This window comes from Astatotilapia calliptera, chromosome 15, assembly GCF_964374335.1.
Source record: "Astatotilapia calliptera chromosome 15, fAstCal68.1, whole genome shotgun sequence".
NCBI classification, from domain to species: domain Eukaryota; kingdom Metazoa; phylum Chordata; class Actinopteri; order Cichliformes; family Cichlidae; genus Astatotilapia; species Astatotilapia calliptera.
In genome coordinates, this window is record NC_137436.1 from 19,500,849 (window position 1) to 19,515,331 (window position 14,483).

A 14,483-nucleotide genomic window follows, 5' to 3' on the forward strand; every position below is an offset into this window, starting at 1 on the left:
CTAATGTTATGATATCTGATCTTGAGCTATTTTGTGAGCATCAAGTGAAGTCTGCAATATGACTAAGTTAGGGGTCAGGCACCTGACTCTACTTTGCAGCCGAATTCATATTGACTCAGCTGTCACTGTGACATACAGACCTCTCATGCATTTGTTATGCAGATGTCAGGACCCTTGCTCACAGTATGACTGCCTCTTTCCTCTCTGCCTCCCTGGTTTGGTGAACCCTCCTCCTATATTAATGACATGTTGATAAAGAGCTCTCCCATTACACCCACACCCATCTTTAACCTTGATGCTGATCTGTGTTTGTGTGCGTCTGCCCTCTGTCATCACTCTTCTATTATTTACCACGCGTCTCTGTCTGGGAAGGGCTTGTGTGTGAGGCTAGCAATCGCTTCTAGGTAAACAACCACTGCCAATGACACGAATGACCCTCACACACACACAAACGCACACACACACATACCTTACTAACCTCATCCCTTCTCTGACCACATCTCATTTCAGATCGATATGTTTTAAGCGAGGCCTAAAACAAACTTTGCTTGCATGGCTGCTGTGTGTGTTTGTTTAATTTCATGGAGGATGCAGGTGTCATTTTCCAGGTCAGTCTATGGTGCCCTTTAGGTTGTCTTCAGGTGACAGTGAGAGATATCCATCCTCTCTATCTGTGACACCTCAGTATGCCTGCATGTCTCTTTCTGTAGCCAGATTAGCTGCTTCGGGGTTGGGTATAGATTTGTTTACATACATGCACACAGACTTTACATATAGAAGATTCATTTTAAAGTTACCTATATGTATAGATCTTTTGGCAGTGTTATAGAAAATCAGCCCTATGGGTCTAACTAATTATTTTTTTCAATCATAAGACACAAGCAATCCTCTGTGAGGTATTTTACTATCACTTCCGTCACTATTTAAGTTTATAAAATTGAACTGACCCTTTTTACTTGTTTCCCTGTAACTCATCCAGTGCAACTGCCTTATTTCCTTCATGTTTGTGTGGCTGTCACATGTTCAAAAAGGAGGGAAATGCACACATAGACCATTACATTTAATAGGGAGACACATATGCTCAGTTACTACAGAATGAATGACCAACAAATCAAGAAAAACTCATATGTAATCAGTCATTCTTCAATACTTCCCTAATTACCCTTGATTTAAGACTTTATTATTGATAATGATTTTCTTCTACTGTAGAACGGTCTGGGAGATACTAAATAAGTGAATCATTAGGTAATGAGTAATTCATAATTAGCGGTAACGTGATTATCTCCCCATTTTCTTTATGAGTTATTCCTTATTGACTCTAATTCAAACACTGAGCATCAACTGTTCATTCATTACAAATTACTCCAACATTTCTTATTCTTTGTGGCACCTCGAGTAAAGTGAATCATATTTACTAGTAGGGATGGGTACCGGTGTCCGGTGCCATGATGGCACCGGTTCTGACATAAACGGTAGTAACCAGCAGAGGTGGGACCAAGTCATTGTTTTGCAAGTCTCAAGTAAGTCTCAAGTCTTTATCCTCAAGTCTCAAGTCAAGTCTCAAGTAATGTCAGGCAAGTCAGAGTCGAGTCTCAAGTCACTGGTGTAAAAGTCCGAGTCAAGTCACAAGTCTGAAACTTTGAATTTCAAGTCCTTTCGAGTCTTTAAAAAAAAAAAAAAAAAAAAGCATGTTGCAGTTATGCTAAATGTAAATATTAGACCATGTAATTTTAAAATCTGTGTTTTTCTCAACACATGACAAAATAGTGAACTTAGAAAATATACACAAATTGTGAAATTGCACCTCTTTAAAATGCAGCTCAATTAAACCTAGCTCCAAGAATAATTTTCACCGACAGTTCTGAGATAAGCTGCATGTTATTCTTGGATGATCTTAAATGATTTTTTTTTTTAAATATCATTTAAAAAAAAAACTGCATCACCAACGTAGCCTTGAAAACATTTGCTAGTTAGATGAAGTCAGCTATCTCATCGTAGCATATTTATATGCATATTTATAATCATACGGTTCTTGGAGTGAGTGCATACACTCATGAAGTTTAGTAACTTCAGGTCACTGCAACAAGCCCAGGTACAGTTTACCGACGGATGGGTGCAGGACCTTGAAATGCACCGTGTAGAACGAAAGACCATCGTACGTATCATAAGTTTACCAGTCTCACAAATCGTCGTCATAAATACACATTCATTAACCGTTTATTAATAGGACCTTTGAGCTCAACGGTAATTAATTAGTAGTGGAAATAATTTCTGGTAGCGTTACAGAAATGTAGCAGTGACAATAATACTGTATGCTGTAATCGTACTGGGCAATTAGTGATACAAAAAACCTGTTTTATCCTGTGAATAAAAGTATATGTTTTTGTCAATGTACCATAATAACAGAAGCGAAACGCAATATTGTGTCAGGACAATTCACTATTTATGCACAATAAACAAAGGAGCATAGCGCGACAATTTCTGTTCAGCGCCAGACTTGCTTGTAACCTGTATCACCAATTATGTTAAGAAAAATGACGTATTAACTACAACAGCAGACTGACCTTTGTGTAAATGCTTGGAGCAGACTAACCTGTGAGCTGGAGTGTTCTGGGACGTTATATTTGATCTTTGAATGGCTGCAATCCAGGCCACCCGTCGCGTCTTTGTCACTTCGGAAACATGGCTCGAACAATTTCTCTTCAACGACGTAATCCGATAACAACCGATCTCTTTACCCGTCGGCTTCCCGTGGCTGTCATGTGACCGGCTATTGCAGTTAATGATACAACAGCTTCTTGACATTTTTGTGTTTCTTTTTATCGCTGTGTGACTGATTTCAATTGAAAGCTTGCGTGCGCTAGTACCTCTTGCCACGAGTTCCCAGAATCCTTTGCGGTTCTACCCGTGAATGACGTCACATTTTCAATCTCTATATAATATGCATGTTAAATTTTATATTTGGGGTAAAATATCAAGTCTTTTCAAGTAAACCGGTTCAAGTCCAATTCAAGTCCCAAGTCATTGGTGTAAAAGTCCAAGTCAAGTCACAAGTCTTAGAACATTTTTTCAAGTCAAGTCTAAAGTCATAAAATTAATGACTCGAGTCTGACTCGAGTCCAAGTCATGTGACTCGAGTCCACACCTCTAGTAACCAGACCGAAAAGCAGCGCACATTTCGGTGCTTTATTTCGGTGCTTTTTTTTCCTGAGCTGTGATACACTTCTAGCCAATCATTTTACGTGTCCGAGGATAGTAGGCGGGCCCAGGTACGTACGTTCTTTTATGCAGAGCTACAGATTAAAAATGTCCAAGGCGAAGCGGTCAAAAGTCTGGCTGTACTTCACAGCAAAATATGCAAACTCAGCAGCCTGCAACAAGTGCTTTAAGCTGATACTGTGATACTGTCAAAGGAGATAACACCAAGAATCCGATGAAACACCTGGCGACGCATAGCGTTTTTTTTAAAAGCCGAGAAATGCGCCGTATTTGATAGCTTGCTGCGAGACCTCACACTGTGCACGTCGGGTGGGTTGCCAGTTATCGGACCCGGAGCAACATCCCCCAAAAGCCCAAAGAATAGAGTCCTGGCCCCTAGCCCTGCCAGTGTAGCAGAAATGATGAGGATGATGATGCAGCAGCAGCCGTTCTTCTCTGCGTGCGTAGCTTAATGTTGTTAGTGTGTAATTTATGTTGAGTAGGCTAACCACGTTATTACATTAATGCAGGTAAGGTGAACTAGCAAACATCATCATAGCTACATGCGGCTGTCTTCTTGTTTGATGGCAGATACTCCCTTCACCCTGGCCAAAAAGGCTAAAATGACCAAAGAAAAAGTGGAAAACAGGTAAACATAAGAGGTTTTTGTATAAAGTTTGTGTTTGTCCATTGTTTAAGCACTGCTTCCAGCCAAGAGTGATACCATATATGCCACATAGCTGCAGAAAAGGCTAACATTGTTATCTTTTTACAAAAAAAACAGCTGAACATGAGAGGTTTTTGGACAAAGTTTGTGTTCTCCATTCTTTAAGCACCGGTTCGAGCACTGTTTAAGCACCGGCACCGTTTCAAAAGTACCGATTTGGCACCGGTATCGGATAAAACTATTGCTAAAAATTATTGCTTATTATATAATCCTGGATCAGGAATTATCAGGGTGTGATGAGTGTTTCAGGCCAATCTTTTTTTATTTTCAATTCTTTTATTTACTCATTCTTTCATAATTACATGTTACTGTTTTCCTTATTGTAAAGCAACAATGAAAAAAAGAATCTACCCACAGTCTGCATCAATGATATCACGACTTAAAAAAAAATATCCACACACGATTAAACTGTTGATACAGCCTAAGGCATGGTGCTGTAGACAGACAGACAGATGCTTTATTTAAGGGAAATTACTGTGTTACAGCAGCAGGATAAAGAATAAAAACACTACAGTTTACAGTAAATAAACAAAGTTAAAGTACAAGGAACATAGTGAGGGCCTTATGCTGTAAGAGCATGGAAATGTAAATATATAACAGTGATTTTAAATTAAAGAAGAGTAAAAAAAATAAGGCTGGGATTGTGCAGCAGAGTATTAGGGTAGGGTGTTTGAGCTTAAAACTACTGATAACCTAGCAGCAGCTATTTGCAGCCAACCTGACTTGTGTCTGATGGTTTTTTGTTTTTTTTGTTTTTTTTACCAAAGCACACCAAAAGAAAATATAGAGCATCTATTATCATTTTTTAAATGTGACAAATTATCACACATCAACGATCATGTTTCATTCTGAGCTGAGCGTTGACAAGAGTTCAGTTGTATATAAACCATAGTAGTACTTCAGCATGAACATTTTGATTGAGATGGTAAAAAAATCGTAGGCCTTGTAGCTTTAGAATCAGAATCAGAAAGGGTTTTATTGCCAAATGTTGAGCAGGGTTTAAGGGTTTTAGCTGTATTTTGTGAGTCAAAAGTAAAAGCATTAGAGACCTTGGTGTTTCCATAGAACACAAACCAACATTGAAACTCTTGTACTACCATGAAAGTGGTCACTTTAAAGCACCTGAACCTGAATACTGTATTCTCTTTGAGGCCCACTCCAAGAGCAAAAGAGACATTAACAACGACCCTCACTAATGCTAATCTTCAATAGGATTGTTTGTCCATTCATATCCTTACTGATCATGTTTTTCATCTACCTTCTTGTCTCCAGTGTTTTTCAGACAAACAAAAGATACACAATAAATTAGTTTTATTATGCCAATTCCAATTAAAAACTCACAAAGACAGCTTTAATTAAGCAATAACTCTTAGAATCTGATATGTATTTGATGTGAAGACTCACACAGCGACCTGGGAAGATAGCCGGGCTGTGGATTACTCAGAAAAAGAGACTCTAAGTTAGGTATTGTGGACAGTTTTTATGCGCTCCACCTACTGTACGACTCTGCATAAATCATGTTTTTAGCTCACACAATGTGTGTGTGTTTGCGTGAAACTGTCTGTGTTGACAAATGGTGTCCATGTGGACTGATGTGTAGAACTGCTCGCTGGCTATGGTCTATACTGAGCAGAAACCACAGGTAGCACAGAAAACTGCTAAACATTTGGTGTTTGAAGCCCCAAAAAGCAGAAACATCACCATCATCAAACTTATGAAGAGGATTTCCTTATCATCACTGGAAATAATAATACAAAATTAGATAAACATTTCCCTAGAAAAAACACAAACAGTGTTTGACTTTTAAAATTGCTGTTTTGTTGAGTAGTGCTGTTTGAAATATTGAGCTTTTTTAGATTTTCAATAAAACAATTAGACCCCTGCTTCTATGATTATTTGTAATTATTATTTTGTTTGCTTATGCATTTGTTGATTGCATTGCAAACCCAATGCTACAGAATGTAAGAATCTAAGGCATTTCTTCCAAACCAAATAGCTTTAAGCTGGTGTCAGATTCAGCATTCATAATGTGGCTTCCAACTAAGCTTTTGTCTTTGCTAATTGGAAGAAGAAAATATGATTAGATTTGAGATGAGGAATCAATTTATACTGTATATTTCTTTCACTGAGTGTTGAAAATGTTGAAATATGCCGTGTACACATCATTAATCAGTCTTTTTTATTTCAGCAGTCATTAGTAAGACTTCTTCACCCCAAGCCTTTTTGCATGCCTGGAGGAGGCAGTAACGCTTTGTAGTGCGTTACTGCTCTTTGTGGACCGACAGTATTATATTGTTAATACTGTCCTCATTCTAGACAATACATTTTTGTAAATTCACAGCATGATGCAGTACAGTATATGACCTCCTTATCCTGCACTAAACTGCCTTGTATTTTATGCAGCCTTTAAATAACACAGTTAGCACCCTAATTTCTGTTGTTTGATATTTTAGTGGTAACAAAAACACACACAACTTCAAATCATGGGCAGCACGGTGGCATGGTGGTTGGCCTCACAGCAAGAAGATCCTGAGTTTGACTTCACCATCTTGCCCAGGCTTTTCTGTGTAGAGTTTGCATGTTCCCCCATGTTTGCGTGGGTTCTTTCTAGGTACTCAGGCTTCCTCCCACAGTCCAAACACATGCACTTAGTGGGGTTATGTGATTCTAAATTACCCATAGGTGTGACTATGAATGGTGTCTTTCTCTCTGTGTTAGCCCTGCGACAGATTGGTACCAACTACCTGTGGTGGTTGAAGTAGGCTCCCGATCACCCACGACTCCTTAAGGATAAGTGCAAGAGAATGGATGGATTGATGGATGGATGGTGCAAATCCAATATCTGACTTAAAAATTCTAAAGGAAAAAAAGTGAGCTTACATGTAAGTTTAAAATTTTCAGTTTTGGGATTGTCACTGAGCAGTCTTACCTCTCCAGATAAATTTCCTTCTACCTCTTCGCATCTATCTTTCATTCTTTTGTCTTTCTGGGAAAAACAGCACCTGTAGCTCTACCTAGCAGATACACTGTGTAACAAACTGCACAAAAACAGTTGATGTGTTTGCTGATGTTTGTTGAGAAAGGCTGCATTGTAAATGACAGGTCGCTTAAAAGCATTATGCCATTTATGCTCCCTTAGTGTTGTCTCTATTTAGGTCCAAAGACCTTGATGTGTAGAGGTCAGGCAATGAGTGTGAATTAATAACTTTCCCCAAATGTGTCCCCAGATCTGTTTACTCTTGCATGGAGCTTACATGTCTTTCCATATCTTAGCTCAATGTATCGCCACTGAGCCAAATTATGCACTGGCAAAAGACAGTTTATCAAATAAAATGTTTCTCTAGAGTGATATCACATATTGCTGGCATATTATACATACATTACACAGATTTGTACCTTAACTGAACTGAAAACAATGCTAATTGTAAAATATGTGGTCTCATAAAATGTCATCAAAGAGATTTATGTCCACTAACTATGTAAATGTCCCAACTAACATTTTTTTCCAGGAAGAAAGTTTTACTTTTTAACCCCTGCTTTTCTGCATTGTTTGTTCATCAGTGTTTATAATAAGTCTCTTAGTTGATATGGACTATTAGTAACAGCATTTAGCCCGTCACCTGCTTTTCTAGCTCTTAGCCATCACAATTTTTTACTGCTCTGGATGCGTGCTACAGTAATTAGACAAGTGGACAAGTTTAATAAAACAAGTTACCCTCCAAAACATAAAAATATAAGCTCTGATTATTAGACACAAAGAGGAAGTGTGACTTACACATATTTTCTTTAACATAACGGTGGAGAAACGTAATGTTCATAATATAAATATTAACTCACTGTCAGTCTTGACATCGATGCAAAACTATGGTCTTTCAGACAGTTATTTATTATTATGTAAGTTTGATAAAGTCAGTCTCACCTACAAGCAAAGTTTTTTGGCTTACGTACTTTAAAAAACAATATTGGTGAAAATATAAACCTGCTAAATCAGGTCAGTGCATCTCTTATCATCAATGATGCCAGACAAAGTTTCACTTTTGCTGTTGCAGTTTTATTCATCAGGCAGTTGCAACGTGAAGCTTTTTTATTTTTTTACACATTTTTTTAAAACCTTTATGAGGTGTCTAAATATCAAGTGATGATATAATGCCTAAATGATCATTTAAGCATTATAGTCATGACAGAGCAAAGACTGCTGAATTGTCATGGGATCTTCTGGTTTATATGTGTTGATTGCATTGCGAAGCAGGAACCAGATCCTCCGTTGAACTGCGCTCTATGACATCTCATCATCAAGGCGAGCACCATCTCCACGTGGTAGTAGGCTGCCAATACCTTGCATCCAGGCAGGCCCATGTCTGGCAGAAAACACCAAGATTTGAGAATTTAAAAAAAAAAAAACAACCAAAAATCCCTTTTTCTTTATTTATAATCACTAACAGTAACTTTTAGAGAAGTTTTAGAGAAATTCCTTACCTAACCACTCCCTTAGCCAGCCTCTTCAGTCTGTCTGGGTATTTGCTTTCTACAAAAAGGTTGAAAGTTAAAAAGCTGTTACCACATGAGAATAAATACAGATATACTGAAAAGAATGTTTTTATGATGCTGATCAATTAATCAGCAGCAGCAACTGTATTTTCAGTTTTAACTATATAGTTTCTTATTGGATATTTTAATAGAACATTATATAAAGACAGCACATTCATTCAGACATTCCAGTGTCCACATATATGGCACCATTTTATGTGTGTGTGTGATTGTGAGTGTGTGCGCACCTCCTCCACCTGATTCATTAATTTTCTGTCTCTCTATATATATCTATATTTGTTTTGGCAAATATTTGAAATTAATACATTCAAAAGAATCTTGTTATTAGTGTCTATAATTGTATTAGAATGAGTTAGAAAATAAATTAGTTTAAAAAATTGTGATTTTTCCCTTCAACAATTATAGAAAAACAAGAAAAGTGATAAAAAAAAACTGAAATACATTTACTTTTTTAGTGAATTTAGTGAATTGTTTTTTTTTCTTGTTTTTTTACAGTGGTTTTGCCAAAGACCAAACTTATGCACTATTTAGGCTGACCCAATACAGATGGGATAAGCACTTTTTTCAATCAGAGCTATCTAGAGGAAATGGCAGTGGTACAATCTTCTAACTGGTGAACATGTTCTACTCTTTTAGTTTCACCACAAGTTCAAGAAAATCCACTGTAAAAAAGAGTGAATGTGTGATATTTCCAAAGATAAATTATTGATAGCCTTAATATTGAACTTAACTGTGAATGTACGTTTTGCTGTCATTATGCAGCTTTACCTCTAAACCTCTGTAAACCGTTTTGAAAACTCGAACGAAATCGAGGCTCCACGGGTTCAGCCATGAACAGGACCAGTGTCAACACAAGAAAGATCACAACACCCTTCATCCTGAAACACAAAAACGTATTGCAAATATTATCATATTATCAAGGATCAAAGTCATTCTGTAAATGATTTCTTAATATGCATAAATACATATTACACATAATATATATATGTATATATATGTATATGTGTATATATATGTATATGTGTATATATATGTATATGTATATGTATATGTATATATATGTGTGTGTGTGTGTGTAATACCAGCTTTCATTGCAAAAGTTTCTCTTTATAAATTAAGTTGTTCTATTACTTACCTTAGATTAAGTGTTAGAGATGGTAAATTGTTGTGAGAAAAATTGAGCAGACTGAGATCAGTCTGAGTGTATCTGGGCCTTTTTAATGGAAGCAGTGGCAGGAATGGGCGGGGGGGGATAGCTATTATCAGCTCTAGTTTGTTATGTTGTAATGTTTCGTACTCTGCAATGTATTTTGCAACAACAGATAACATTTTGATCTAATGAGAACTTCTTCTGTCACTTCTCTATGGTCGAGGTTTATAGAATAATTCTTCTGTATGGAAGTGGTTTGGCTAAATATGTGAAATGGCAAAAAAATAGAGGAAAAAAGTGAACTTAGAAAACCATTCTTGTGTAAACCTGGTGATACTGGTTTTAACTGTTAAGTAGTTTGAATGTTATGAGAACATAACAAAGAAGGGTTTGTATATTTTAAGTATTCTTCCTGCGCCTACTGGCAGTTGAACTTTTATTTTAAAAAAGTGTGTTTATACTACAGAAAGGAAATCATTGTGGACATACTCTCACATTCAATTCAAAAAAGATAGACTTTCATATTCTCTGTATTCATTACATGTAAACTGGAATATATCAAGCTTTTTGTTTTAATATTAATGATTATGGCTTATTGTTAATGAAAAGTCAAAGTTCAGTATTTCAGGTTATTAAAAAATTTAAGTCTGAGTCTGAGTAAAACTGCTATTTAGACAAATTAATTGCCATCTATCTCTCAGCCTGGTTCAACACATGCATCATCATAATCATAGGGACTGCTGACTTGACAGATGAGAATCACTGATGTCCTCCACAAGGAGGGTACCAGAAAACCAAAGAAGGTCATTGCTAAAAAGCTTGGCTTTTCACAGAGTGCTATATCAAATCATATTTATGGAAAGTGGACTGGAAGGAAAACGTGTTGTATGAAAAGGCAGAGAAACAATGGGGATCGCTACAGTCCTGACATAATTGTCAAGAAAAGTTGATTCAAGAACTTGTGAGAGCTTTACAAGAAGTGGATCAAGGCTGGTGTCAATGCATCAAGCATCATCACCCACAGAGATCTTCAGGAAAGAAACTACTGTTCCAACTGTCAAATGGCTACGGTGGCCCTAAGGGGTCAAATTTACTGCAACTTTAGAAAATACCAACATATAGAAAAAAAAAATGTAGCAAAATGTTACGTTCCCCTAAAAGGGGTCCAGGCAATGAGGGGGAAGTAACAAAATGTGTCCGGGTCAGAAAAAGGAGACAGAGGCAAAATGGTTTAATGAAAGAGTTTTATTAAAGTTCCTATTAATAACTCAACTAAAAGAGACGGACAAGCCGCTATCACCATTTAAAGAAACAAAACAAAACTCAAGCGTTGGTCAGTGAACTGAAAAGTAAGCCAGAAAAAAGGTTAGTAACCAAACACTCCTCTCCACCAAGCAGGAGCAAACAATCACAAAAAAACCAATCTCACTAGCTACTAGCTGCAACCTCCAAACACTCACACAGCTCACTAGCTGCAACCACTCACATGGCACTCTGGCACCAGAGCTCACCTTTCTCTGCCCTTAAATACATTTAATTGCTGATGTGAGTCAGCTGTACGATAGAAAAAGGTGGCACCTAAGGCAGGAGAGATGGTAGGATACGCCCACACAGGCAACTTCAGGAGGAGGCCCTGCTAGGGCCGTAACACAAAAGCTCATACAAAACGTTTTTTTTTTGGTAAGACAATGTCTTCCTATTATCCATTTACTGTTTGCTTGTCTGTAAATGGCTAATAGCTAACGTGTATGTACAGTATTATAGGAATCATGTGATGAATGTATCATTGTGAATCAAATGAATCATGTGAAAGTACACATTGCTTTATATCTTTTTTCCTTCTCAACACTGATGAATAATTTGCTTCTTTTTACATGTCTCAATGCAATTCTTTGCATGTTTTAGTTTCTGTCATTTCTGCATCTGTTGTTGCCTGCATCCACAGAAACACTTTGTGATAATTTTTTTATTCAACTTCTGTTGTGTTCTTTGTGTTTTTCTACCATTTTTGTATTTGCTGTGTTTTTTTTTTTTTTTTTTTGTTTTGCACCTGTCCCGTTTGGCTCTTTTGCCATCAGAATTGTTGTCTAAAGGCAAAGAAAGATGCCCAACGGATTTACTTTACCAAATTGACCATCCCAGCCTTGCCGTAATGGTCCATTTGATTCACATTTTATTGTTTATTTTATTTTCACTTACTGAATACGGGACAGACTTGACTGGGGGAAAGAAGGGGAGAAAGAAAGAGGGAAAGAGAAACAGCTGAGAAGAGGGACGGGGGAGAAGGGCAAAAGACAAAAACCAAAAGAATGAGCAGAAAAAAAAATGCATATATCAATCACCTGGATCACCTGCTGAGAAAGAAAAAAGAAAACAAGCAGAAGAGAACAAGAGTAATAGAATAAACAGCATCACAATGATATATGGGAATATGACAGTAAATACTAAATATTAAACATTATTGTGCAGCACATAAGATCAACAGAACACAGTGTGCTTTGAGGTAGGAGCCAAAAAGGGTGTAGTTTGTGGGTGTGATCACCCGTGTGTACACCTGTGAGCATGGACGCGCTTGTTTTTTTTTTGTTTTTTTTTAAAGGTTCCTTCATGTAATGATCTGCTAGAGGGTGTGGGGTGGGTGGGGGGGGGGGCACAGCCCCGTCCTCCAGGGCATGAAGCAGGTATGGAGGAGATCAAAACTCCAGACATCCAGAGGCCCCCAGAACACAAGAGACCAAGGAAGACCAACAGAGGGGCAGCCGCGCCACTGTCCCAGAAAGAGCTGAGGAGAGTCCCAGATGAGGGCTCACTCAGCCGCGGATTTGTAAAGAATTTATTCGTAAATCAGGGTGGAAAATAAGTATTTGGTCACCTCAAACAAGGAAAATCTCTGGCTCTCACAGACCTGTAACGTCTTCTGTAAGACGCTTTTCTGTCCCCCACTCGTTACCTGTATGAATGGCACCTGTTTGAACTCATCATCTGTATAAAAGACACCTGTCCACAGCCTCAAACAGTCAGACTCCAAACTCCGCCATGGCCAAGACCAAAGAGCTTTCGAAGGACACCAGGAAAAGTATTGTAGACCTGCACCAGACTGGGAAGAGTGAATCTACAATAGGCAAGCAGCTTGGTGTGAAAAAAATCAACTGTGGGAGCAATCATCAGAAAATGGAAGACATACAAGACCACTGATAATCTCCCTCGATCTGGGGCTCCACGCAAGATCTCATCCCGTGGGGTCAAAATGATCATGAGAACGGTGAGCAAAGATCCCAGAACCACACGGGGGGACCTGGTGAATGACCTGCAGAGAGCTGGGACCAAAGTAACAAAGGTCACCATCAGTAACACACTACAACGGCAGGGAATCAAATCCTGCAGTGCCAGACGTGTTCCGCTGCTGAAGCCAGTGCATGTCCAGGCCCGTCTGAAGTTTGCCAGAGAGCACATGGATGATACAGCAGAGGATTGGGAGAATGTCATGTGGTCAGATGAAACCAAAGTAGAACTTTTTGGTATAAACTCAACTCGTCGTGTTTGGAGGAAGAAGAATACTGAGTTGCATCCCAAGAACACCATACCTACTGTGAAGCATGGGGGTGGAAACATCATGCTATGGGGCTGTTTGTCTGCCAAGGGGACAGGACGACTGATCTGTGTTAAGGACAGAATGAATGGGGCCATGTATCGTGAGATTTTGAGCCAAAACCTCCTTCCATCAGTGAGAACTTTGAAGATGAAACGAGGCTGGGTCTTCCAACATGACAATGATCCAAAACACACCACCCGGGCAACAAAGGAGTGGCTCCGTAAGAAGCATTTGAAAGTCCTGGAGTGGCCTAGCCAGTCTCCAGACCTCAACCCCATAGAAAATCTTTGGCGGGAGTTGAAAGTCCGTGTTGCTCAGCGACAGCCCCAAAACATCACTGCTCTCGAGAAGATCTGCATGGAGGAATGGGCCAAAATACCAGCTACTGTGTGTGCAAACCTGGTAAAGACCTATAGTAAACGTTTGACCTCTGTTATTGCCAACAAAGGTTATGTTACAAAGTATTGAGTTGTATTTTTGTTATTGACCAAAAACTTATTTTCCACCCTGATTTACGAATAAATTCTTTACAAATCCTACCATGTGGATTCATGGATTTTTTTTTTCACATTCACTTCTTCACATATCATGCATATGCACACATAAACACACACAGCTATTTCAGTTTAAGCATGTATAAAAATTATTATTGTTAGTATTTATATATACAGTACTTAAAACAGATAACGGTCACAAAGTCAAAATAAAAATCTAAAACAATCTAAAAATGTAAACTGAAAACATAAACTAAAAAATACATTCAAAGGATTAACTGGCACTGCACCACATACATAGTTGATTCTTGAAAGGATAGTTTGACCACCAGGTTAAGCTCCTAAGACCTGATCTCTTTCATGGCATGCATTTTTAATTTCTCTTTGCTATTTGGGCTGATTGGGGCCTGATGAATGTAAAAACAAAGAATTATATTTTTACCTGATTTTGCTCTACAAGGGCCTGATATCCATATATGGGATAAATTTCGATAGAACAGTTACAATATAATGTCCTCGTAAGTGGATATCAGGCCCTTCTAGGGCAAAATTTACTACTGTGGTCTAGACAACCCAAAATGTCCACATATGTGGACGCTGGGTCCTAGGAGGTTAAAGCTGTTCTACTCCTTATTTTACTCAACAGTGATGTGTTGTGCCATTGAATAAATAAAAATGTTAAAGGAGTGTAATAATCAAAAATATGGGTTGTTAGCTGAAGGAAATACCTTGTGTTAGAGGGCTCAAACAAAAAGAGGCTTGAAATACTGAATA

The 14,483-nt window shown here is 38.1% G+C and overlaps 2 protein-coding genes across 3 annotated transcripts in view; one reads left to right on the forward strand and one right to left on the reverse strand.

The window, feature by feature from the left end:
* The window catches only part of LOC113037346 (exostosin-1), a 342,532-nt gene that overhangs the window by 154,314 nt on the left and 173,735 nt on the right, over positions 1–14,483 (forward strand). The window lies entirely within an intron of this gene.
* On the reverse strand, positions 7,955–9,817 carry LOC145420616 (uncharacterized). Its single transcript, XM_080290016.1, has 4 exons — positions 9,609–9,817; positions 9,242–9,351; positions 8,402–8,450; positions 7,955–8,283 (listed from the first exon to the last, which is right to left on the reverse strand). Exons 1-4 carry the CDS (start codon positions 9,800–9,802, stop codon positions 8,202–8,204), a joined length of 435 nt encoding a protein of 144 aa, XP_080146142.1. The 5' UTR covers positions 9,803–9,817; the 3' UTR covers positions 7,955–8,201.